The sequence below is a fragment of the Narcine bancroftii genome, chromosome 3, assembly GCF_036971445.1.
Source record: "Narcine bancroftii isolate sNarBan1 chromosome 3, sNarBan1.hap1, whole genome shotgun sequence".
In the NCBI taxonomy this organism is placed as follows: Eukaryota; Metazoa; Chordata; class Chondrichthyes; order Torpediniformes; family Narcinidae; genus Narcine; species Narcine bancroftii.
This window is the reverse complement of record NC_091471.1, coordinates 333,091,005-333,110,401: the sequence shown is the minus strand read 5'-3', so window position 1 is coordinate 333,110,401 and position 19,397 is coordinate 333,091,005. Positions and strand designations below refer to the sequence as shown.

Here is a 19,397-nt window from a genome sequence, read left to right as displayed (position 1 = left end):
CAACCCCCGGTACATTTTGAAGGGTGGGAGGAAACTTGAGCCCCCAGGGAAAACCCATGCAGACACGGAGAGAACGTACAAACTCCCTACAGCATAGGATTCGAATCCTGGTTCTATGGAGTTAGGTGGCCCAGTTGAGACAAGAGGGTAGTGGTGGAAGGGTGCTGTTTGGGCTTGGAGGCCTGCAACCAGTGGTGTTCTGCAGGGATCGGTGTCATGGCCCGTTTGTGGTAAAGGTATAAATGACGGATGGAAAGGTAGGTGGGTGGAGCTGTGGATAGTGCGGAGGGTTATTAAAGAAGACAACAAGATAGAGATCAGTTACAGATATGGGCAATGGCAGATGGAATTTAATCAGGACAAGTCTAGGATGCTCCACTTTGTGCGGTCAAATGTGAGGGGATGTATACGATTAATGGCAGGGCTCTTAAAAGGTTTGACGTGCAGAGGGATCAGGGGTCCAGGTCCACAGCTCATTGGAAATGGCCACACAAGTAGACAAGGTGGTAAAGAAGGCATATGGTACACTTGGCTTCATTGGGCGGGGCATTGAGAATGAAAGTAAGGAGGTCGTGTGACAGCTGTAGAAAACTTTGGCTCGGCAGCACTTGGAATACCATGTGTAATTCTGGTCACCCCATTACAGGAACCCTGTGGAGGTTTTGGAAAGGGTAGAGGAGGTTTACCTGGATGGAGTAGTAATGGGGTGTTTGAACAAACTTGAGTTGTTTTCTCTGAAGTGCAGGAGGCTGAGGGAAGATCTAAATGAGGTTTATAAAATCACGAGGGGGATTGATTGGGTGAAGAAGTCAGAATCTTTTCCCCAGGGTAAAAGTGACACACACTGGAGGACGTGTGTTTAAGGTAGTGGGGAAATTTTACAGGAGTGGACCAAATATTTTACACAGGGTGGTGGGTGCCTGGAATGGGCTGCCAGGAGTAGTGGTAGATTGATGGATATGAAGCGGTTTGAGGGATATGGATCATGCGTAAATAGCAGAGCTTTCGTATGGCACAGACGTATGGGCCAAAGGGCCTGTTCCTGTGCTGGTCTGTGTTCTATGCTATCCCTTGTTCTTTCCATAAATGCACTCAGCATTGAGAAGATTGAGCAATGGTGCAAAGTTCAACAGTGTCCTGAATAACTGATCCATGCAACGATAAACATGATTTAATGCAACTGACTGTAATTATTGTCATTTCTGGCTGAAGATGGCCGGTCTTTGCTCATTACACTGGGTTGCCCATGTTGAGGGTGAAGATTCTTGGAGCTGCTTCCTCCTCCATCATTCACAACCGTATGTAACAGGGCTACAGAGCTCTGATCTATTCATCTGAGGGATGCCGCGCGATGTCACCTACTGCTTTCACTGCTGACATGAATGTAGCTCAGCGTAGCTCTCCCAGGTTCTGTGGACATGCTCACAACAGAACCTTCTGTACACTGCATTGAGCCAGAGTTGCTTGTTTTATAATCATAGAGCTGCATGATACTTTGTAGTGGCTTGTTGTCCTGAATATCATGTGTTATTTCTTTTTTAAAAAGTGGATCCTATTTGACCACAGTGGATGGTGTCCTCATGCTGATGGTGTCCTCATGCTGATGGTGTCCTCAGTTTGAAGGATGAACTTTTCCTCCACGAGGATTGTGGTGATCACTTCCAATGATAGGTACATACCCTTGTCCTTCAGAATTCTATCACCTTGTCAAGGTACTCACGATGGAAGTTGAGTTTCCCAATGTGTCTGTTCTGTGCCCTGTTTCTTCCAAGTGATGTTCAATGTGAAGGTGCACTGATTCATTATCTGAGGGTCAATCTCAGATTAACATCTCGTTTGATCTGCTGTGATGAGGCTTCAGGCGATACCTGGAAATACTCTCTGACTGAACACCATTGTGCCTCCATCTCTGTGGCTGCATTTTAATTCAATAAGGCATAACTAGCATGGGAGCCTGTGAAGTTGGCTGAAAGGTATGATTCAGGCTGCCCACCCGACTTGCCTGATGAGCAGCTCTCCCAATTTTGACTCCAGTTCCCAGATTTGAGGGTCACTAAAAGAAGTGGACAGGTTTAGCAGCTGAAGACCCATCAGCCAGAATGGAAGCAATTACTATCAGGGACAGTAAGTGTGGGGAGGCAGGTATTAGGCACATAGATCATGAAAGGATATTAAAAAAAAAAGGATCTTCTAATTTAGCTGTTGTTTAACTGGTAAATCAGTGGGATCAGATTCTCCTGTGACACAAGAGATATTTCAGACTTGAGGCAATCCTTTCGCTTGCACACATACCCATCAACTCCTCCAGTGAATTTCCAACCACCCACCTACATGGGATACTTTACCGTAGCTGATTGATCCACCACATTTTTGGTACATGGGAGGAAGGCCCTGAAGGTCAGGATTGATCTCTGGTTTTCTGAAGCTGTGAAGCAGCAGCTCTTCTGAACCACTATGCCTCCAAAGGCAATGGATTGAGCAGCAGATATTTGGATGTCCAGGATCATGAGGGCTTTAGTAGTTTTTCTAACAATTAAGTCTGGAGGCAATTGACCCGTGGATAATTTAACTGGCAGTTGTGTCAACTAGTAATGTCAGTCTTAAAAGTAATCTGTCTTGATGATGGCACAAATGTATACTTAAATATGGCATGAAGGTTGGAAACAGTCTGGCTGAGTTTGCGATGTCAGAGAAGAATGGAGGATCGAGTTGTTGCTGGGGAAATGAAGTTCATTTCAGAAATAAAATACCACTTTGTTCTGGCCAATAGTTGGTGTGTCATACCAAACAATGACACACGGAGATTTGGCAACCTTAACAATTAATTTTTGAGAGAAGTGCCGTGAGCCTCTCATAGGCTTCAGGTGAAAGGCAGAGAGGTTAATTTCTCAGTTAAGCCAGGCAAGAAGACAGTTTAGAGCAGCCATTCTCAATCTTCTTTTGACTATGGCCCCTCAGGGTTCTGTTCAACGTTTATGGGCCCCATTCCGAGTAAAGTAATCAAGTTTAGTTAGTTTTTTTTTGTACTTCTCTCCGATCGACTACATATGCGAGGCGAATGGAAAACAAGGCTTTTACTTAAATCTGCTGTGGCCCCATTGGAAATGACTGGTTTAGTGTGAAGATGGAGTTGCATGGTGGCTGAGAGAGGTTGGTAAGGTATTTGGTGTACATACATATCAGTATGATACCCCGTGTTCCCGTGATAGATATTTATAATCCCAGTGCTGTACCCGATGTTACACAGGTAAAAATGTATACTCCCCATTGCAGAGCTGCAAGTTATACAATGATTAATGTACAGTCTCAATTGCTGTACCTTGTGTTATATTGTAACAGGTTAGTAAAACATAATAACAGCAACAATGGGTGAAGTTCTGTAACTATACAACTGGACTGTCCGCAACATGTTCACGATTGAGGAAATAGCCAGAAATCTCTCCTTGCGACTCAAACTCGGGATTGAGCAGGAAAGTGGGCAAAGTATAGGACTGAACAGAATCTGACTGAATACTGAATTCTTATGTACTTTATGACTCACTCTCCAGTAAACATGAATTATTCTTAATGTTCTGGTCTCTCTAGCAAACTCGGGTTCAGAAACTACATGTTGGCATTTTGCAGTTTGAAATGAATGTAAAGGACCCTGAAATGAAATCCTCATGACAATATGGAGTGGTTTAATAATCACATTATTGTCATAAAAGTAGTGATCCAATGCAAGAGGAAAAATAACATTAACACGAGTGACTGAATTTCACTTGTTTACACAATAATTACAATACTGTACCCTGCCTCCCCCGGAGAAATCTGCTCCATAGGAAGAACAAAAAACTCTCAATGAGCACATGCACTGAAATTAGTGTGGCTCTGCTTCCTAGTGACCGAGGAACAAGCAACGTCACAGGCCTCTTAAAGGCAATTAAATGCATTAGGTTGAATATATATATATATATATATATATATATATATATATATACCAAACAATGACACACGGAGATTTGGCAACCTTAACAATTAATTTTTGAGAGAAGTGCCGTGAGCCTCTCATAGGCTTCAGGTGAAAGGCAGAGAGGTTAATTTCTCAGTTAAGCGAGCCCTCGAATCTTTGAGGCCCACGTGAGCGAAAAGTGTTGGGGCCAGTTCAGAAGGTGGCAAAGGCTTGGTGCCCACAGCAGACAGACTCCTCTTCGAGGTACGGAATGTAAACAGCAATTCCGAGCCACAAGGTCACATCCTCGAGCCCCGTTCTTGCAGGATCTGCTTCCAATGAAATGGAGACAAGGCCATTAGGAAATTTTTGAGAAGGAAAATATCATCTCGTGAAACAAACTGGGCTATTTTGATATATCTAAATATCCCTTTTATATCAGATTGCATCTGACTTTACCGTTGGGTCCTCATCTCATCCACAACACAATAAATATCTCAAACAGACATGACTTAATGACTAGAAGTTAGCCCATCTTGTCATAAATACAGAAAACAGCTGAGAGAAAACAAGAGGCAAAGGGCCAGTCAATATGTTACCTTGGCTTTTTCACTTGGCTCAATGACAATTCCATTAGTTGAGTTATTCAACTCCCTGGAGACCACGCAGAGAAATTCAGCCTGATCTTCACTGCCATAGTTGTATGAGGACCCGATGCTGATGAGCTGAGGCACAGAACCGGAATTTAATTAATAACAGCACACACGTAGTGGCCTCAGATAAATCATACAAACCTCAGAGCCTTCCAGAATTTAATCAAATACTGTACAACCCAAAAGCAAACGGTGGAGATCACTATACAGAGCAGCTGAAATATCTACTTTATCTCTCAAAATCCAGAGATCTGAACACAATCGCGGCGTGGTTAGTGCAATGCTGTTACCGCGCCAGCGATCATGACTCGGGTTCAAATCCCACGCTGTCTGTAAGGAGTTTCTACATTCTCCCTGTGTCTTTGGGTTTTCCCTGGGGGCTCGGGTTTCCTCTGACTGAAAAGTACTAGGGGTTGATTTGTATAACTGGGTGGCAGGATCTCATGGGTTGAAATGGCCTGTTATCATGCTCTATGTCTAAATAAATAAAGGGCAACCAACATTCAGTTGTCAAACATGTTGTCTTTTAGCAGAGATGTTTAATCAAACTTATGACTCAAGACTCCCACAAAGGTTGTTTGTATTGCAAAGCCTCAAGCAACTAATATGACAGCAAGTCATGTTGGGGAGCTATGAAATATACTGCAGGATTGCCAAAAAGCCCCCAAAAGACTGCAAAATAGAGAATCTTCTGGTCAACCATAGTCCCTTCAGAAATGCTTCTTTCTGAATATGTCCTTGTTCACAGTGACGACTGAGGACTCCGGTTGTAAACACAGAATTTCTGAAGGAGGATATGGAAATAGTTGTGATCCCAGTAAATGGGGTGTTTATTTTGCTGGCTGAGACTGAATTGTGCTGGCTGTTCTACAATATGTTGCAATGAATGGATTTTATCCATGCAATATGAAATCAGTAAGCATATGATATACAGGTCAATTCACACTAGATAATGTTACCAATGACAATTTTCTCCAATTAATGTCACACGTCTTGGTATGAACGTGCATTTTCTTATAAACCTTTCCTTCATGGAGCAACTTCTTGGAGAAATATTCTTCACAAGTAATCCATGTTTCCTCCCACCATTCATGTCTTGGTAATATTATAGTGAGCGCTTTCCCACAAAGCCAAGTTAGGTTCGGAGTATTAAAGGTCAATGAGAATCCTGGGTACAGGGGCTATGAGTGGCCCTGCATCAATGCTGACGATCAGTTCCCGCCCAACGTAACACAGATCATCCCATTCTCCAAAAGGCTGCACCATTCAAACCAAATAACTATCACTATCACCTTGACCCACCTCCTTCAACACAAGAAAAACTTCACTTCCTCTTGAATCTGTTAAATCTTCACCTTCCGGCATCTTCCTGGTATTCAAACATGCACAAACTCTTTATCGAAGAGCTCATTCTGACTGTCAGCCGATCACGCCTGTGTTTATGTTTGTGTCTCTTTGTTACGGTTTGTTCATTATTTTTAAGACTGTTTATAATCCTTAGAATTTCCTCAGTTTAAATAATTTAATTACCTTCACCATACTCTCTCAACTCTGGACTTGTATTACAGATCCTTATGACTGAAAACAGAGGTGCTACCTGCTCAAACTTCCATCCATCCGACATTGTAGAAACCATCTGCGTGAGTTCCTCCTCCTGACACTGTAGGACACGGTAAACGTGTTTCACAGGACCCTGTGGAGCATACGTGATACCAGAAACACCATTTCATAGTGATCCTTATTAGACCTAAAACAGCTACAAATAATGAGGGTGATCTTCATCACCACAGCGGTTAACTTTATACATCAGACCTTACAATGAGATGGGATGTGACCAATTACACTGGACAACAAATATTTTTCAAAAGGTTTGCTTCCTGAAAATAAATCGGGGATTATGAGAGATCACTTCACACTAAACACTAAGGTAATTTCAGATTTGCTGCATCATGTTGGAGAAACATTAAATCAATTTTTATTGAATTTATCACATAATGATGCTGAGCCAAGCTCTGGTTGACTGCACATGTTGCACAACAACTGTTGCGACATTAATGAGACATTTCTGCTGTGCTGAATCTTTCTGAAGACAATAAATCCTGTTGTTAAGTACCCTCACGATGCTATTACCTGAAGAACATGTGTATCAACATGTGTTCAGTCTATATCAATGTAATGCACAACATCTGTATATGTGAACTGCTTTTATAGGGTGTCTGCATGTACCTCAAGACAATATTTGCAAAGCATCTGCACTGAGTGGATGGCCAGGCCTGATCAAAATGGCTTGTTTTGTGAGTAATATTCTAGTAGAATTAAAACTTGACAGGAAATCACAAAAATAGGTTATATCTAAAAAATGGTACACGATAGAAAAAATTTTTTTTAAAGTGATTTTTATGATCAGCAGCCCAAATTCTATAAAATGCACCCAAAGGTGTTCAGGAAGCAAAATCCTCATTTTCCAGTGTTACCAATGCACAAAGTGGGAGCTATCTGGACTGTGTCACACCAATCTCAATTCAATATGGGTACTTAAAAAAAAAACAGGCTCTGTCAAAGGATCCCAGTCTTATTGCACATCCTTAGATTTTCTCCAAGAGCTGTGCATTACCAGAGCCTACATGGCTATTATAGTTCTAACATTGTAACTACTTGAATGTGAAAGAAGAGCTAGAGGATGGGTGCTTTGGAGAGGAATGTGGAGTTGGTATTCTCATTCATCTGCAATCAATGTTTCCCAAGGTGGCAGGGGTCAGAGAATATGGAGGTGGCTCCAGAAGCCATGGCAAGCTGCTCCCAGTTACAGGTAGTGTACATTGCACCACATTGGGCTGGTGTGGCAGGAATGAATGTGTGAAGTGGTAAGTATATATATCGCCTTGGTCTGAGTGGTGTTTGGTTTCTGGAGTACGTTTAGACTATAGCAAAGAAAGTGGAGGCTGTTGCACTGGACTCTTCAGGCGCCTTGCAGGTTGGCAGAAAGGCTTTGTGAACAATCCAGGAGAAAAAAAATGAGCTAACAAAGAACCTATTCACAACAGTCCTTCTACGTGCTACATACAGTTGATTGTTAAACAGAATCGTTTTCTCATCAAGGGGAGGGTGAGAAACCTGGGGTACAAGGTGCAGCTCTGCTCATCAGGGGATAGTTTTTAATTTTTTATTTGTTTTACTGTTAGAGTTGGTACCTTTCAATAATTCAGGACAGGGGTTTGGCATAGTGCAAGCAGACTTCTGAATAGGTGTATTGTAAATTTCACCCCGAATATCTGGCCTTATTTTGATACATTTACAAGGACATGCAGAGCTTTTAAAATATTTTAATGCAATAATTTTTGGGATTTCCATCCCCAAACTTATCCCAATATCATTGACTCAGATTCCCGAGTACATGATCTACTCAGGCAATTCCATTCTTTGGATTTTTCCTGGGAGTAGTTTAAGTGGGAATTGTTTCTCACAGAGTTGATGGAAACTGTTCTGTGATAGAAACAAATCTATCCCTTCAACCAAGCTGATCAACTGTTACTAGGGTGGCTTCCAATTAAATATATGACCAGTGAAGTTTGCCTCACCTGTGAAGTCCTATTCTCCAAGTCCCGAATACGTTCTTTCACCAATCGGACAAGTAAGGCAATGTTATAGAACTCTGCCTCTTCCAGCACCCCTGAATAAAAACACAAGACTGGTTAGGAAGCAGTTGGTCTATTAGAATATTTGGCCAGTGACCACTCAGCACTACCTCAAAGAAGAACCCTACCAGTTTAGCAGTTGGTCCCAGTTCCAACCCTTTATAAGCTTTCTCACATTTTCATGGCTAAACATCACACTTTGCAAAGCTGTCCTAAGTAGAATGCTGGAAACTCTCAAGCTATTATGACTTTGGAAATCCTTCCCTTGAACCAAGCAGATCAGTTCTTAAAGGATCTTATTCTTTTTAAATCGTCTTGTCTATTTGAAGTGTGGATTAACGGATTATTTCCAATGCAATTGACTTCCTGATGGAAGAACCGTAAATTGGGTCTGGCAGCATCATGCACGTGTGATAAATGCAAAGTCAAAAACATGTTGACTGAAATTTTATAGCACATTTTTCCTGTGTCATTATATTTCCATTTATTTAACTCAACTGAAGAAGTATTGAAAGCTGGCAAGAAAAAAGAGCAGAAAGCACTCCTGGCTCAAGGGATCCAACATGTACATTCTCCTGGCATTCAGGCCATACTTCCTCTGCTCAGCTGGCTAGTTGTCCACACTTTGGGGACAAACTCCTCATCAGGCCTTCACAATAATAGTCATAAAGTGGACTTTAAAATAAGCAAAGAACTCAGGACTCTTGGTGCAAAAGGGAGACCAGATCCATAAATAATATTCTTAACCAGGTCTCATCTGGGCTCTACATGATGGGAGAGGCATTTCCACTTTGGCAGAGATCAACTCTTCAGTTACATGATTATTGTATTTTTTCAGAATCCAGGATTGAGTAGCAAGATAATTTCTGCCACCTGCCATTGTGAACCCATGGATGGATGCTGTTTCAGATGGGCTGCGTGCAGACACAGGCTATTTCATTCACTGAGGAGTTGTGATTGGAATTGAACATCGCACGATCATTAACCAAGGCCCACACTTCTAACCTTATAATGCATAGAAGGCCATTGATATTGAAGATAGTTGGGCCTTGGCTATTGCCCTGAAGAATTCTTGCAGTGATGTTTTGGGTCTTTGGATTGTAATGAATCTATTTGCGGTAGTATTTTACCACCACAATGGGCCAGTTTTATCAGGGGCCACAACAAATTAAATGCAGACATCCCACTCCGACTTACTGATTTGTCTGCCTTTGGCCTCCTAGACTCTTCCAATGGAGCCCAACGTTGCAGCCCCAAACCTCCACACTGAATTTAACCATTCCAAATTATCCATAATTTCAGCGATTCAGAAATTCCCAGATCTGCTCAACCTTTGGACCTCCATTATTCTTCCCCCTTCCCCCAACAAACACTGTCTCGTGAGTACTTCCAGCATTTCTTCACAGACTTTCAGTAATTGGCAGTGCTTTGCAATTCATGGGTCCAGCTCCCCCCCGCACCCCCCCCCCCCCCAACCATCCTTCTATTTACACTTCAACCAAACTGTGCAGCAGTGATCAACAGGCCTTCACCACTCTCGCTGCCAGCTTGGGCCATTCAGTCTCTCATGATCTCCATCCTATTTTAGACATTGCCTTTGTGATCTCTGCAACTTCAAACTTGTTTCATTTTTAACTTCCTGCCTCCCGATGAAAGGCCATTGAGACAAAACGTTAACAGCTTCTCTCTCCCTCTCAAGATACTGCCTGCTGCTGAGCATTTAGTTTGTTCTACTTTGATTATTTATTTGATCGATCTTGTTCTGTGCATGTTTGCCATTGATCCACAGGTCTGTAATACAAGTGTTTGCATGTCAAAAGTACCGTGGTGGCTACAAACTTAACACTGGTACTTGTTAAGATTCCAAAGTAAGAGCAACTTCATCACTGAAAACTAGTACAATTTCACACATCCAAACGGACTGGGATCTTACATTTTTAATTCAGTCTCTGTTATCTTGATGTTACAGCCCATCTAGAACTAAAAAATCCATGCTGGTCAATTAAGTGTAATGTAATATCCACTTGAGTGCTTTCAGTTTCTGAGGTACTCTCCAGCCAACCCCCATCAACATTCATCAGGTATCCAGTTCTCACCCTCCTCCGCCAAGTCCTTGTTAATGATCAGTTTGCCATGTCGAAGATAGTTGAGGATTGGCCCAAAGTAACTTGGGTCTCTGTCGATGAGATAGGCACCAGTTTCATCCTGCAAAACAGAGAGGCACAACACAAAATCAATGACAACGTGAAAGTGGCTCACAGAATCCCTGGCTCAGTCTTGAATATGGAATGTGGTGAATGAGAAAACTTTAAATATGGAAAAACACAAGTCTCAATACAAACTGATGAAAGGTTCCTCCTTGACAGGGCAAGTAATATGTATCAAACAGAATTTGTGCTAATTGCTTTAGCAGTTTCTAGGAAATGTATTGAAATATCGTGGATGTCAGAAATAGATACAGGTATGGAAAGATGGCACGCAGAACTTCACAGCTATATACCATTAAAGATTATTTATAATCTGCGTGATAAATATCACGTCTTTTGGGAAATATGGCGACCATATTTACAAAATATGGGTTTGCATCTTTAATAGAATCTCTGAAGACCTCACTTCTTGGTAACCTCCAATACAGACTCAATGGTATAAATGATTTATTTTCTTGGCATCCTCTGGTTTTTCCTTTTATCTTTCTTCTTTTCCTTTTTTCTTAGAGGTTGGAGGAGGGGAGATGGGTGGGATTATACATGTGCTAATTTTTTGAAATTCTGGAATTGAATGTAATGTAACTATTACTGTGATTTAAAATTTATAAATAAAATAATCAAAAAGAGGGCAAGACAAGAAACGTGTCACCAGAGAAGCGCAGAGTGCAGGACTGTCACTGTAACATGGTACCCAGTACTGACAAGTACAGGTCAGTGTGCCAGCTGCATCAGACTATATTATTGCTTTGGTGAGCAGATGGTCAGTTCTATTTTCCCTAAAGGGGCAGGGAATTGGAAGGCGGAAGAGTGCAACTCATTGCTTTTTAGGAACCCATTGTCATACAAAAGCATAAAATAAACTGCTGGTGTGGGGGTGAGAAGATAGTGCCAATTTTTTGGGTGGAGGCTGTGGCTCAAGACTGGTCATTGGGTAAAGGCCTTGAAGCATTCCAAACCAGGAAACTACAGAGTCAAGTTCCTTCTATAATACTCCCAAAGCTCAAAAGCATGGGTCCGATACAGACGATCCCGCAGCCCGTAACAATGAAGCTCTTCCTTGTGCCCATCCTGTCTCTGCTGAGATTTCCAATTTGAAGCCCAGAGAGAACCATATGGATAGATATAATGTGAAGTTGAATAAAAACTCCAGGGGCAGGGACAGCATAGGTTAGATTTTAGGTAAATCTCCCTCGACATAGTCCTATCAAACAATCCCAGGGTGTGAGTGAGTTAGTCATGCAGCAAAATTCTCTGCATTTCCCAAAGGTGGTCAGGGCAGGGACAGCACAAGTTTGATGTTGAGTACAGCTCCTTTCTCGGGCATTTCACATTTCTTACGTGACATTAAAAATGTACTAGTGCCATAGAATGGAAAAGTGCAGTGATTTATTTCTCCGAGAACCAAGTGTTCAGTGAGAATGAGGAACAGAAAGAGACAAATATTAGTTAAAAAAAGTTAACTGGTTAGAAGTTGTGCGAGACAGAAAGCCAGTAATTCTCCAGGACCCAATGATGTACATCCAGTTTTAAAAGATGCGTATTAACAGACAGTGAACTCCATCTAAAATTCTACAGATTCTGGAGTTGCTGGAGGATAGCAACTGTCATGTTAATGAAAGTGATGTTTGGTTCGGAGCAATCCAGCAACTTCACAGTCACCAATGCTAACATCCAGTTTTTTTTTAAAAACCAAATTTATTTAAATTTACCATCTGAATATTAAATCAATAACTTAAACAGAGTTCTGCCAAGGAAACACTTCAGAATAAATGAAAGATGAGCAAGTGGTGCAGACAATCCCAAATACATTATTTAATGTTATTTCTTCCTTTCCCTGCAATTCGTGCAAAATGCAATTCCATGCAAGTTACAGTTCTTCGTTCTAAACTTGAGTCTTTCAGTCAAAAAGAGGGCAACACGGCAGTTAGCGGAGCACTATTACAGCGCTAGGGACCGGGGTTTGATTCCGCCACCGTCTGTAACGAGTTTGTACGCTTTCTCTGTGTCTGCATGGGTTTTCTCTGGGTACTCCGCTTTCTCCCAATACTGAAAAACATATGTAGCTTAATTGGTCTTTGTGAGGCACAGGCTCATGGGCCAGAAAGGCCTGTTACCATGCTATATGCCTAAAAAAAGATACAAGGAGGAAACAGGCCCTTGGCCACCCAGCCTGTGCTAACCATCAACACCCATTTGCACTAATCCCTCCCACATTCTTGTCATCTCTTCGCAGAATTCTACCATTTCTACAGACTACAGGCAACTTACCGACTAACCCGTGTCTTTGGGATGTGGAACGAAACCAGAGCCCCTGGAGAAAGCCCACGAGACACCGGGAGAATGTGCAAATTCCACATCGACAGCACCCAAGCCAATCACTCTCATTGCTTTGCAATTGAGTCATTTGCTTCTAGCAGCTCTCCCTCATTCTTAACCAGAGGCAAAAATAACATTGGTCCGAATGAGACAATCCCGACAGAAAATATCATGCCCTCAGACACCATAAGAGCAGCTTGACACATGATATGTGATTATCAAAGCGTACTTGAGAGGAGCAGGTGACTTTGGAACAACGTTATCATTTCTGAAGGGTTTTCCTCACATCATCATTTAGCAATTAGATGAGGTTCTTAATTGCAGTGGTTATCAAGTCAACATTATTAACAGCCTATATTTACTTTTTAAATTTAGACATACAGCACGGTTACATGAGCCTGTGTCGTCCAATTACACCCAATTAGCTTGAACAGTGAGAGGAAACTAGAGGCTCCAGGAAAAATCCACACAGACGTTGGGAGAACATAAAAACTCCTTACAGACAGCACAGGATTTGAACCCCGGTCTCGGTTGCTGGCACTGTTACAGCGTTGTGTTAACTGCTATGCCAACTGTGTCGACCATTTGGCTCACCTGAATTTGGGAGGGATTGATCATAACCACAAAGTCATACAAGATCATAGGTGGTCTGCATTATTAATTATATAGGTGAAATCCCTCAGGACCATAGTGAGGAATGGGAATACTCATCACCATGGAGTTGGTAGAAGTAAAACACGAAAGTCTGCAAACACCGAGACTGAAGTAAAAACACAAGGCTGGAGAAACTCAGCAGGTCAAACAGTGTCCTTCATAATCTTCTGGCCGTCCATCCCATGGGATGATGATGATGGCTTCTTTCAGTCAGTTTCTGGGGTTTGATATGAGGAAACCCCACTCCTCAGAAAGGAGCAGCGTGTGCGTGAATAGTTTCAGGTGAGTTGGGGTTTGCACAGGTACAGATCCACCCTCTCAACATCCCCTCCCTGGATCCAGTAGCATGTTGAGTTCCAAGTCGGCTGGGGGTGGGGGTGGGGGGGGGGGGGGGTGGGGGAAGTGCTGTGGCAGTGAATGGCCACAGACCAAGCTTCGATGCAAGGAATGTCCTTTCCGCACTTCATGACGCATGTTTGCTAGGTGGCCGTTGACCCTACGAGAGTGATCGATCACCCTTTGTCATGTCTTGTTTTCATCCTGCAGGGTACCTACGCACTCTCCATACTAGACAAGTCTGGTAGGGGAGCCGGTTTAGTCACCAACCACCTAACCGTGCGACAGGTAGTACTGGGTTACATGTTACCAGTAGCACTCCGACGGGTGAGCTGACAGAGTCCTTTATATAACAAAGGTAAAAATACATTACCGACATTTCAGGCTCGAACCCTTCACCGAGGTATGAAAACATGGCGGGAGGCATCTGAACAAAAGAGTTGGATGGGGGAAGGGTGGTCACAAAGGCAGGAGATGATCAGTAAGAGAGAATCCCACGAAACTCTGGAGAGCAAAGGTGAACTTCTTCAGGGTAGGCATCCCTCGAAGAGATTTCAGAGTAAACTCTGCAGAGACCATGGTTGAAGTAAAAACACAAAATGCTGGCGACACTCAACGGTGTACTTTATACAGCGAAGGTAAAAATACATAACCAATGTTTCGGGCTAGAGCCCTTCATTGAGGTATGGAAAATGGAGTTGATGTGGATTAGAAATATCCATCACAGAGACAAACAAGTTGATTTACGATTATGGGAATGAAAGGTATCATTGATCACCTGTGTAATAGGCATGATTATTGGTCACTGATCGAGAAGTGTGAGATCACCGATCGTCAGAGATAGATGTTGTGAACACTGACCCACCAGCATGTTCCTATCACCTATGAGGCAGAATTACTAATCATCAGAAAAATGGGTATTATTAATAATCTCATGGTCTGGATCAAAGGAGGAATATTTAAAAAGTACCGATTCAATTGGCGTAGATGTCATTGGTAACACCAGGCCATTCCTGATTGATCCGAACATGCAGTTAAGAACCACCCATACCGGTGAGTCTGCGCTCAAACACAGAGCAGAGTGCGTAAGGCAAGGCATATTTCTTCCTCTGAATTCAAATTCTCCAAGCTGTCCTGTGGGATTTGAACTCTTACATGCTTGGGTCAATGGCCCGAGCACTCAGTAACTTAAATGGCAAGGCAGAGATCTTCAATAATCAGGGTGAAGGGCAGATCTGTTGATCATTGACAAGGAAGGTTGAATAACCAATGCTGAGACAGGCAGATGGCATCCCGGAGATGGGCTGGTATTAATCACTGAGGTGAAAAGATGGGTTGTTGATGACTGGAGTGATACAAGTGACCGCTTCAAAATCTGGACCTTTTGGTCAAACAGATGACTTCAAGAGGTGATGTGAGAATAACTGACCTGAAGGGACAATTTAATAATAATGAATTTATTGCTATGTACATTGTTGAGTGTACCAAAATTCTTACTTGTTGCAGCTGAGCAGGCACTTTGAAAAAAAAAACTCAACAAAAATCAGCTAAGATTACAAAGTATATTTAATTGAATGAAAGAGTGACATCAAAGTGGTCCTTGTGAAACTGAAGTCGCCAGGAAAATTTAGTCACAAAATGAAACAGTTATAGTTCAAGGAGACCAATGATCTCAGGTTCAGGATGTTGCTGCAGGACTATTTTAGAAACAGCCCCTTCATCTGCCACATCAATGACTTTGCCTCCATCCTAATTCCACAACCTTTGTCCCATTCATAACAGCTCCGATGATGAAGTCCATTCTATCCTTGCATGCAGTAAGATGTTAAGACTTATCTGTTAAGTGCAAGGATCCACTCTAATGAACTATGACATGAACCGTAGTCATGCCATCACTGCCTTAAGAGTCACTACTGATGAGAAATTTAACTGGGACAATCCCAAAAGCACAACAGGTACAGGTGCAGATCAGAAGTTTGCTGGAGACACCAGAGGCAGTAGATGCTGGAAACTAGGGGGACAACATATTGCTGGATGAAGTCAGCAGGTTAAGCAGCATTGGAGAAGGGAGAGATAGCCAATGTTTCAGGTTGAGAACCTGCAGCAGGTGATTTTTGTGTCTCACCAGCAGCCAACAAGGGATCACCCTGAAATGGCTGGAGTGATGGAGTCCAGGAATACCCACGTGGCATTATACAGTATAAAATCAGCCTGCTTGATTGGTAAGCTGTTCCAAACACAACGTGACTGGAGTGAATACTATCTACAAGATATACCCGAGCAACTCACTGAAGCACCAGCGATAGTCCTTTCCAAACTCCAGACCCCTATGATTTAGGCAGCAAGAACACGACGATGCCCCAAGTGGCATCCATTGTGATTTGGAAGTACATCTCTGGTCGTCGCTGCTGGGTCAAACCCCCTCCCAAATAGCAGTGTTGGAGCTCCTTCACCAGTACAAGAAGGCAACAGCCCTCCACCAGCTTCTCAAGGGCGCTTTGGGACAGACAATAAATGGAGGCCTTCCCTGTGAAAACCTTTTGTCCCATTCATAACAGCTCTGATGATGAAGCCCAGCTGGAAACATTGGCTGATTCTCTCCGTGGATGCTGCCTGACCCAAATCCTTCCAACTACTCTGTTGCAAAAGAAATGAATCACCACATTAATCACAATGACAACAGGCTTAGCAGGTCAACCATTCATCAGATTTCAGCTTTATTGTCAGAGAACATACATGACATCATATTCAACCCTGAGTTTCTGTCTGGGTTCTCTCCTGCCGGATGGCATTAACTCTCTGGGCACTCTCTACAGCTGGCTAGCATTAACTATGACTTCTCCAATTTCTGCTAACCTGCTCTCCTTTCCCCTCCCTTCTCTTCCCCTGTCTTCTTTTCCTTAGCTCTCTACCCCCTTCCCTCTCTATTCACCCAGCATTCCTCCTCCCCCTGCTTGCTGCTGTGCCCTCCCTCCTCCACCTATTATCTCCTGCCATGCTCTTCCCCTCCCTCCCACCCATTTTGTTCAAACATCCACCAACATTTTTCCATACCTTGCTGAAGGGCTCAAGGCCGAAACGTTGGTTATATATTTTTATCTTTGCTATATAAAGGACACTGTTTAACCTGCTGAGTTTCTCCAGAATTGTTTTTACTTCAATCACGGTGTCTGCAGACTTTCGTGTTTTACCCTGATATTCTTTTTCCTGTGAGCCAGGCAGTGTGGAAAAAAAAAACTGTACACAAATAAAGAAATGTTAACAAACTAACTTGCAATACAGAGAGAAAAAAAAAATCAACAAATTGCAAAAGTAAGAGCCCTTAAATGAGTCCCTGATTGAGTTTGTTGTTGAGGAGTCTGATGGTGGAGGGGGAGCAGTTGTTCCTAAACCTGGTGGTGCGAATCTTGTACGAATTTGCTGACGATACCACAGTAGTGAAGTTGTTTAAAGATACGTGATGAGCCAGCATACAGGAGGGAGATTGAAAACTTGGCTGAATAGTGCACCAACAACAACCTTGCACTCAATGTCACCAAAACTAAGGAGCTGATTATTGACCAGGAAAGGAAAACCAGAGGGAATCAAAGGCGGAGAGGGTGACAAATTTAAGTTCTTGAGAGACACTATATCAATCTTAATCCCATATGGTTGCTTTTGCTTCCCTGATTGCTAGAGGCTCATTTTGCTGCGGTGGAAAGATGTTGTCCCTCCCATGCATACACAATGGTAAATGGATTTAATGGCATCCCTCTAGAGAAAATTAGGTGCTCAATTACTAAAATGAATATTACATTTTTTTTCTCTTTGGGGATCTTTTTCAAATATTTTCAAAATTTATAGATCAATTATTTTTGCTTTTCATTTTATGAAATATTTAAATTACTAATTGATGCCTGGTTCTGATTGTAATCACTCAAAGATAATAGGTTGGGGTTAGAAACTAGATTAGATATAGTTTTTTTTCTTTTCTTTTTTTTTAATTGACAACATGGATCACTTGTATCTTGTTTACCATTGTTTACTATCTCTAATTTTAATTTACATTTACCTGAACTTTATATCATATGTATTTATGAATTTGATATTATTTTCTCAAAAACCAATAAAAAGTTTGAAAAAGAGTCACTATCTCAGAGGATCTTTCCTAGACCCAACACACCAATAGCATCATGAAGAAAGCACGTCAGTGCCTTTACTTCCTCAGGTGTTTCCGGAGGTTTGGTACGACACCAGAAACCTGGGCAAATTCCTACAGAGGTACAGTGTGCTGACCGGCTGCATCACGGTCTGGCATGGGGACACCAGAGCGTAAAGAACTCCAAAAGATAGTGGAACATCACAGGCAAAGCCCGTCCAGCTATCGAGAACATCTACAGGGAACGCCACCGTCGGAGAGCAGGAGCGATCATCAAAGACCCTTGTCACCCAGCACACGCTCTGCTCTCGCTGCTGCCGTCAGGAAAGAGGCATGGGTGCCATAAGACTCGCGCCACCAGGCTCAGGAACAGCTGCTCCCCCTCCACCACCAGACCCCCTCAATGACAAGCTCAATCACTTTATTGATTTTCCTTTTTATTTTCTCTCTCTATTGCACAGTCAGCTTGTTTACATTCATTACCTGTTTACAGTTCTTTGTTTGCACGACCATTAAGTGGTAATTCTGCCTGGCTGCAGGAAAAAGAATCTCAGGGTTGTATGTGATAATAACTCTGACCTGTACCTCTTCCCTCCTTCCCTGGGGCGAGTCCACCAATTACTGGGGCTGGCTGGGATTGTCGCTCACCATGGAGACGTCCAGGTGAGGGCGGTCACTGGGCCTTCCAGACACTGTTGAGAGACATGGCCTGGGAGCTCAGCGTGGCCCAGACGAGGAGACTAATCACTATGGAGACGGGCGCGATGGTTCATCTCCATGGCGACGGCCGAGACGAGCGGTGCCCGCGCCGGGCCCCAGGCCCTGCCACCTTACCTTGTCCGAGTCCAGGTCCGGGTCCTCCTGGCACAGGCGGCACAGGAAGGACTTGGGGTCGCGGCACAGGGTCTGTTTGGTGCTGATGAAGTAGGTGCCGCCCACGTTCAGCCGCACCCACTTGTTGACGGGCTTGTCGCTGTGCCCGAGGGAGTTGGCGCCCGCCGCTGCAGACGCCACTCCCGCACTCTGCCGCTCCGCCATCACGCCGCCATTTCCGGAAACAGTGCGCGGAGCCGGAAGGCCGACGTATTTCCGCTTCCGGGGCGCCATCTTTGCGCCCTTGGTGGAGCCAGGAGTCGGTCTCTGACGAGTAGCCGGAGAGAGAGGTGAGAATAGTCGGTGTTAAATGTGGCCCATTTACCCGGAGTCCTGGCCTCGCCGGTATGAGGTGACGGAGCCGTGAGGCTCTGCATCCAGGTCCAGCGTTGGCGCCTGCTCACACCTTGATGAAGGGCTCAGGCCCAAACACCGGTGATGCACCTTCACCTGCAGCCCCTTTCCCACTGGCATCCGTTAATTGGCTGTGCGGTGTCCCGGGGATGGGAGGCCCTTTGTGCTTTTCCCCCTGGGCCACCCTTAACTGGGGCACAACTCATCCCCGGGGATCGGAGTGTTCTACCTTCAAATGGAAACGGGTGACTTTCTGCTGTCCCTTTTCCACTGGTTTCATCAGCAAACGCCGGGGATTTG

General features: G+C 43.4%; 2 protein-coding genes across 3 annotated transcripts in view; one reads left to right on the top strand and one right to left on the bottom strand.

Annotated features, from left to right (window-relative positions):
- atp5pd (ATP synthase peripheral stalk subunit d) overlaps window positions 1–19,397 on the top strand; it is a 414,254-nt gene that overhangs the window by 381,477 nt on the left and 13,380 nt on the right. Inside the window, exon 1 of one of the 2 annotated variants that reach the window (XM_069929343.1) lies at window positions 18,929–19,033. The exons of the other annotated variant lie outside the window; for it this stretch is intronic. The gene's annotated coding sequence lies outside the window, so the exon portion shown is untranslated. Of the gene's footprint in view, window positions 1–18,928; window positions 19,034–19,397 lie in introns of those variants that run through there. 2 annotated transcript variants of the gene reach the window in all.
- Window positions 3,653–18,992, bottom strand: LOC138759239 (BTB/POZ domain-containing protein KCTD2-like). The gene is made up of 6 exons (XM_069929342.1): window positions 18,705–18,992; window positions 10,316–10,424; window positions 8,163–8,254; window positions 6,182–6,277; window positions 4,531–4,656; window positions 3,653–4,260 (listed from the first exon to the last, which is right to left on the bottom strand). The coding sequence occupies exons 1-6, from the start codon at window positions 18,975–18,977 to the stop codon at window positions 4,231–4,233; spliced, it is 726 nt and encodes a 241-aa protein (XP_069785443.1). The 5' UTR covers window positions 18,978–18,992; the 3' UTR covers window positions 3,653–4,230.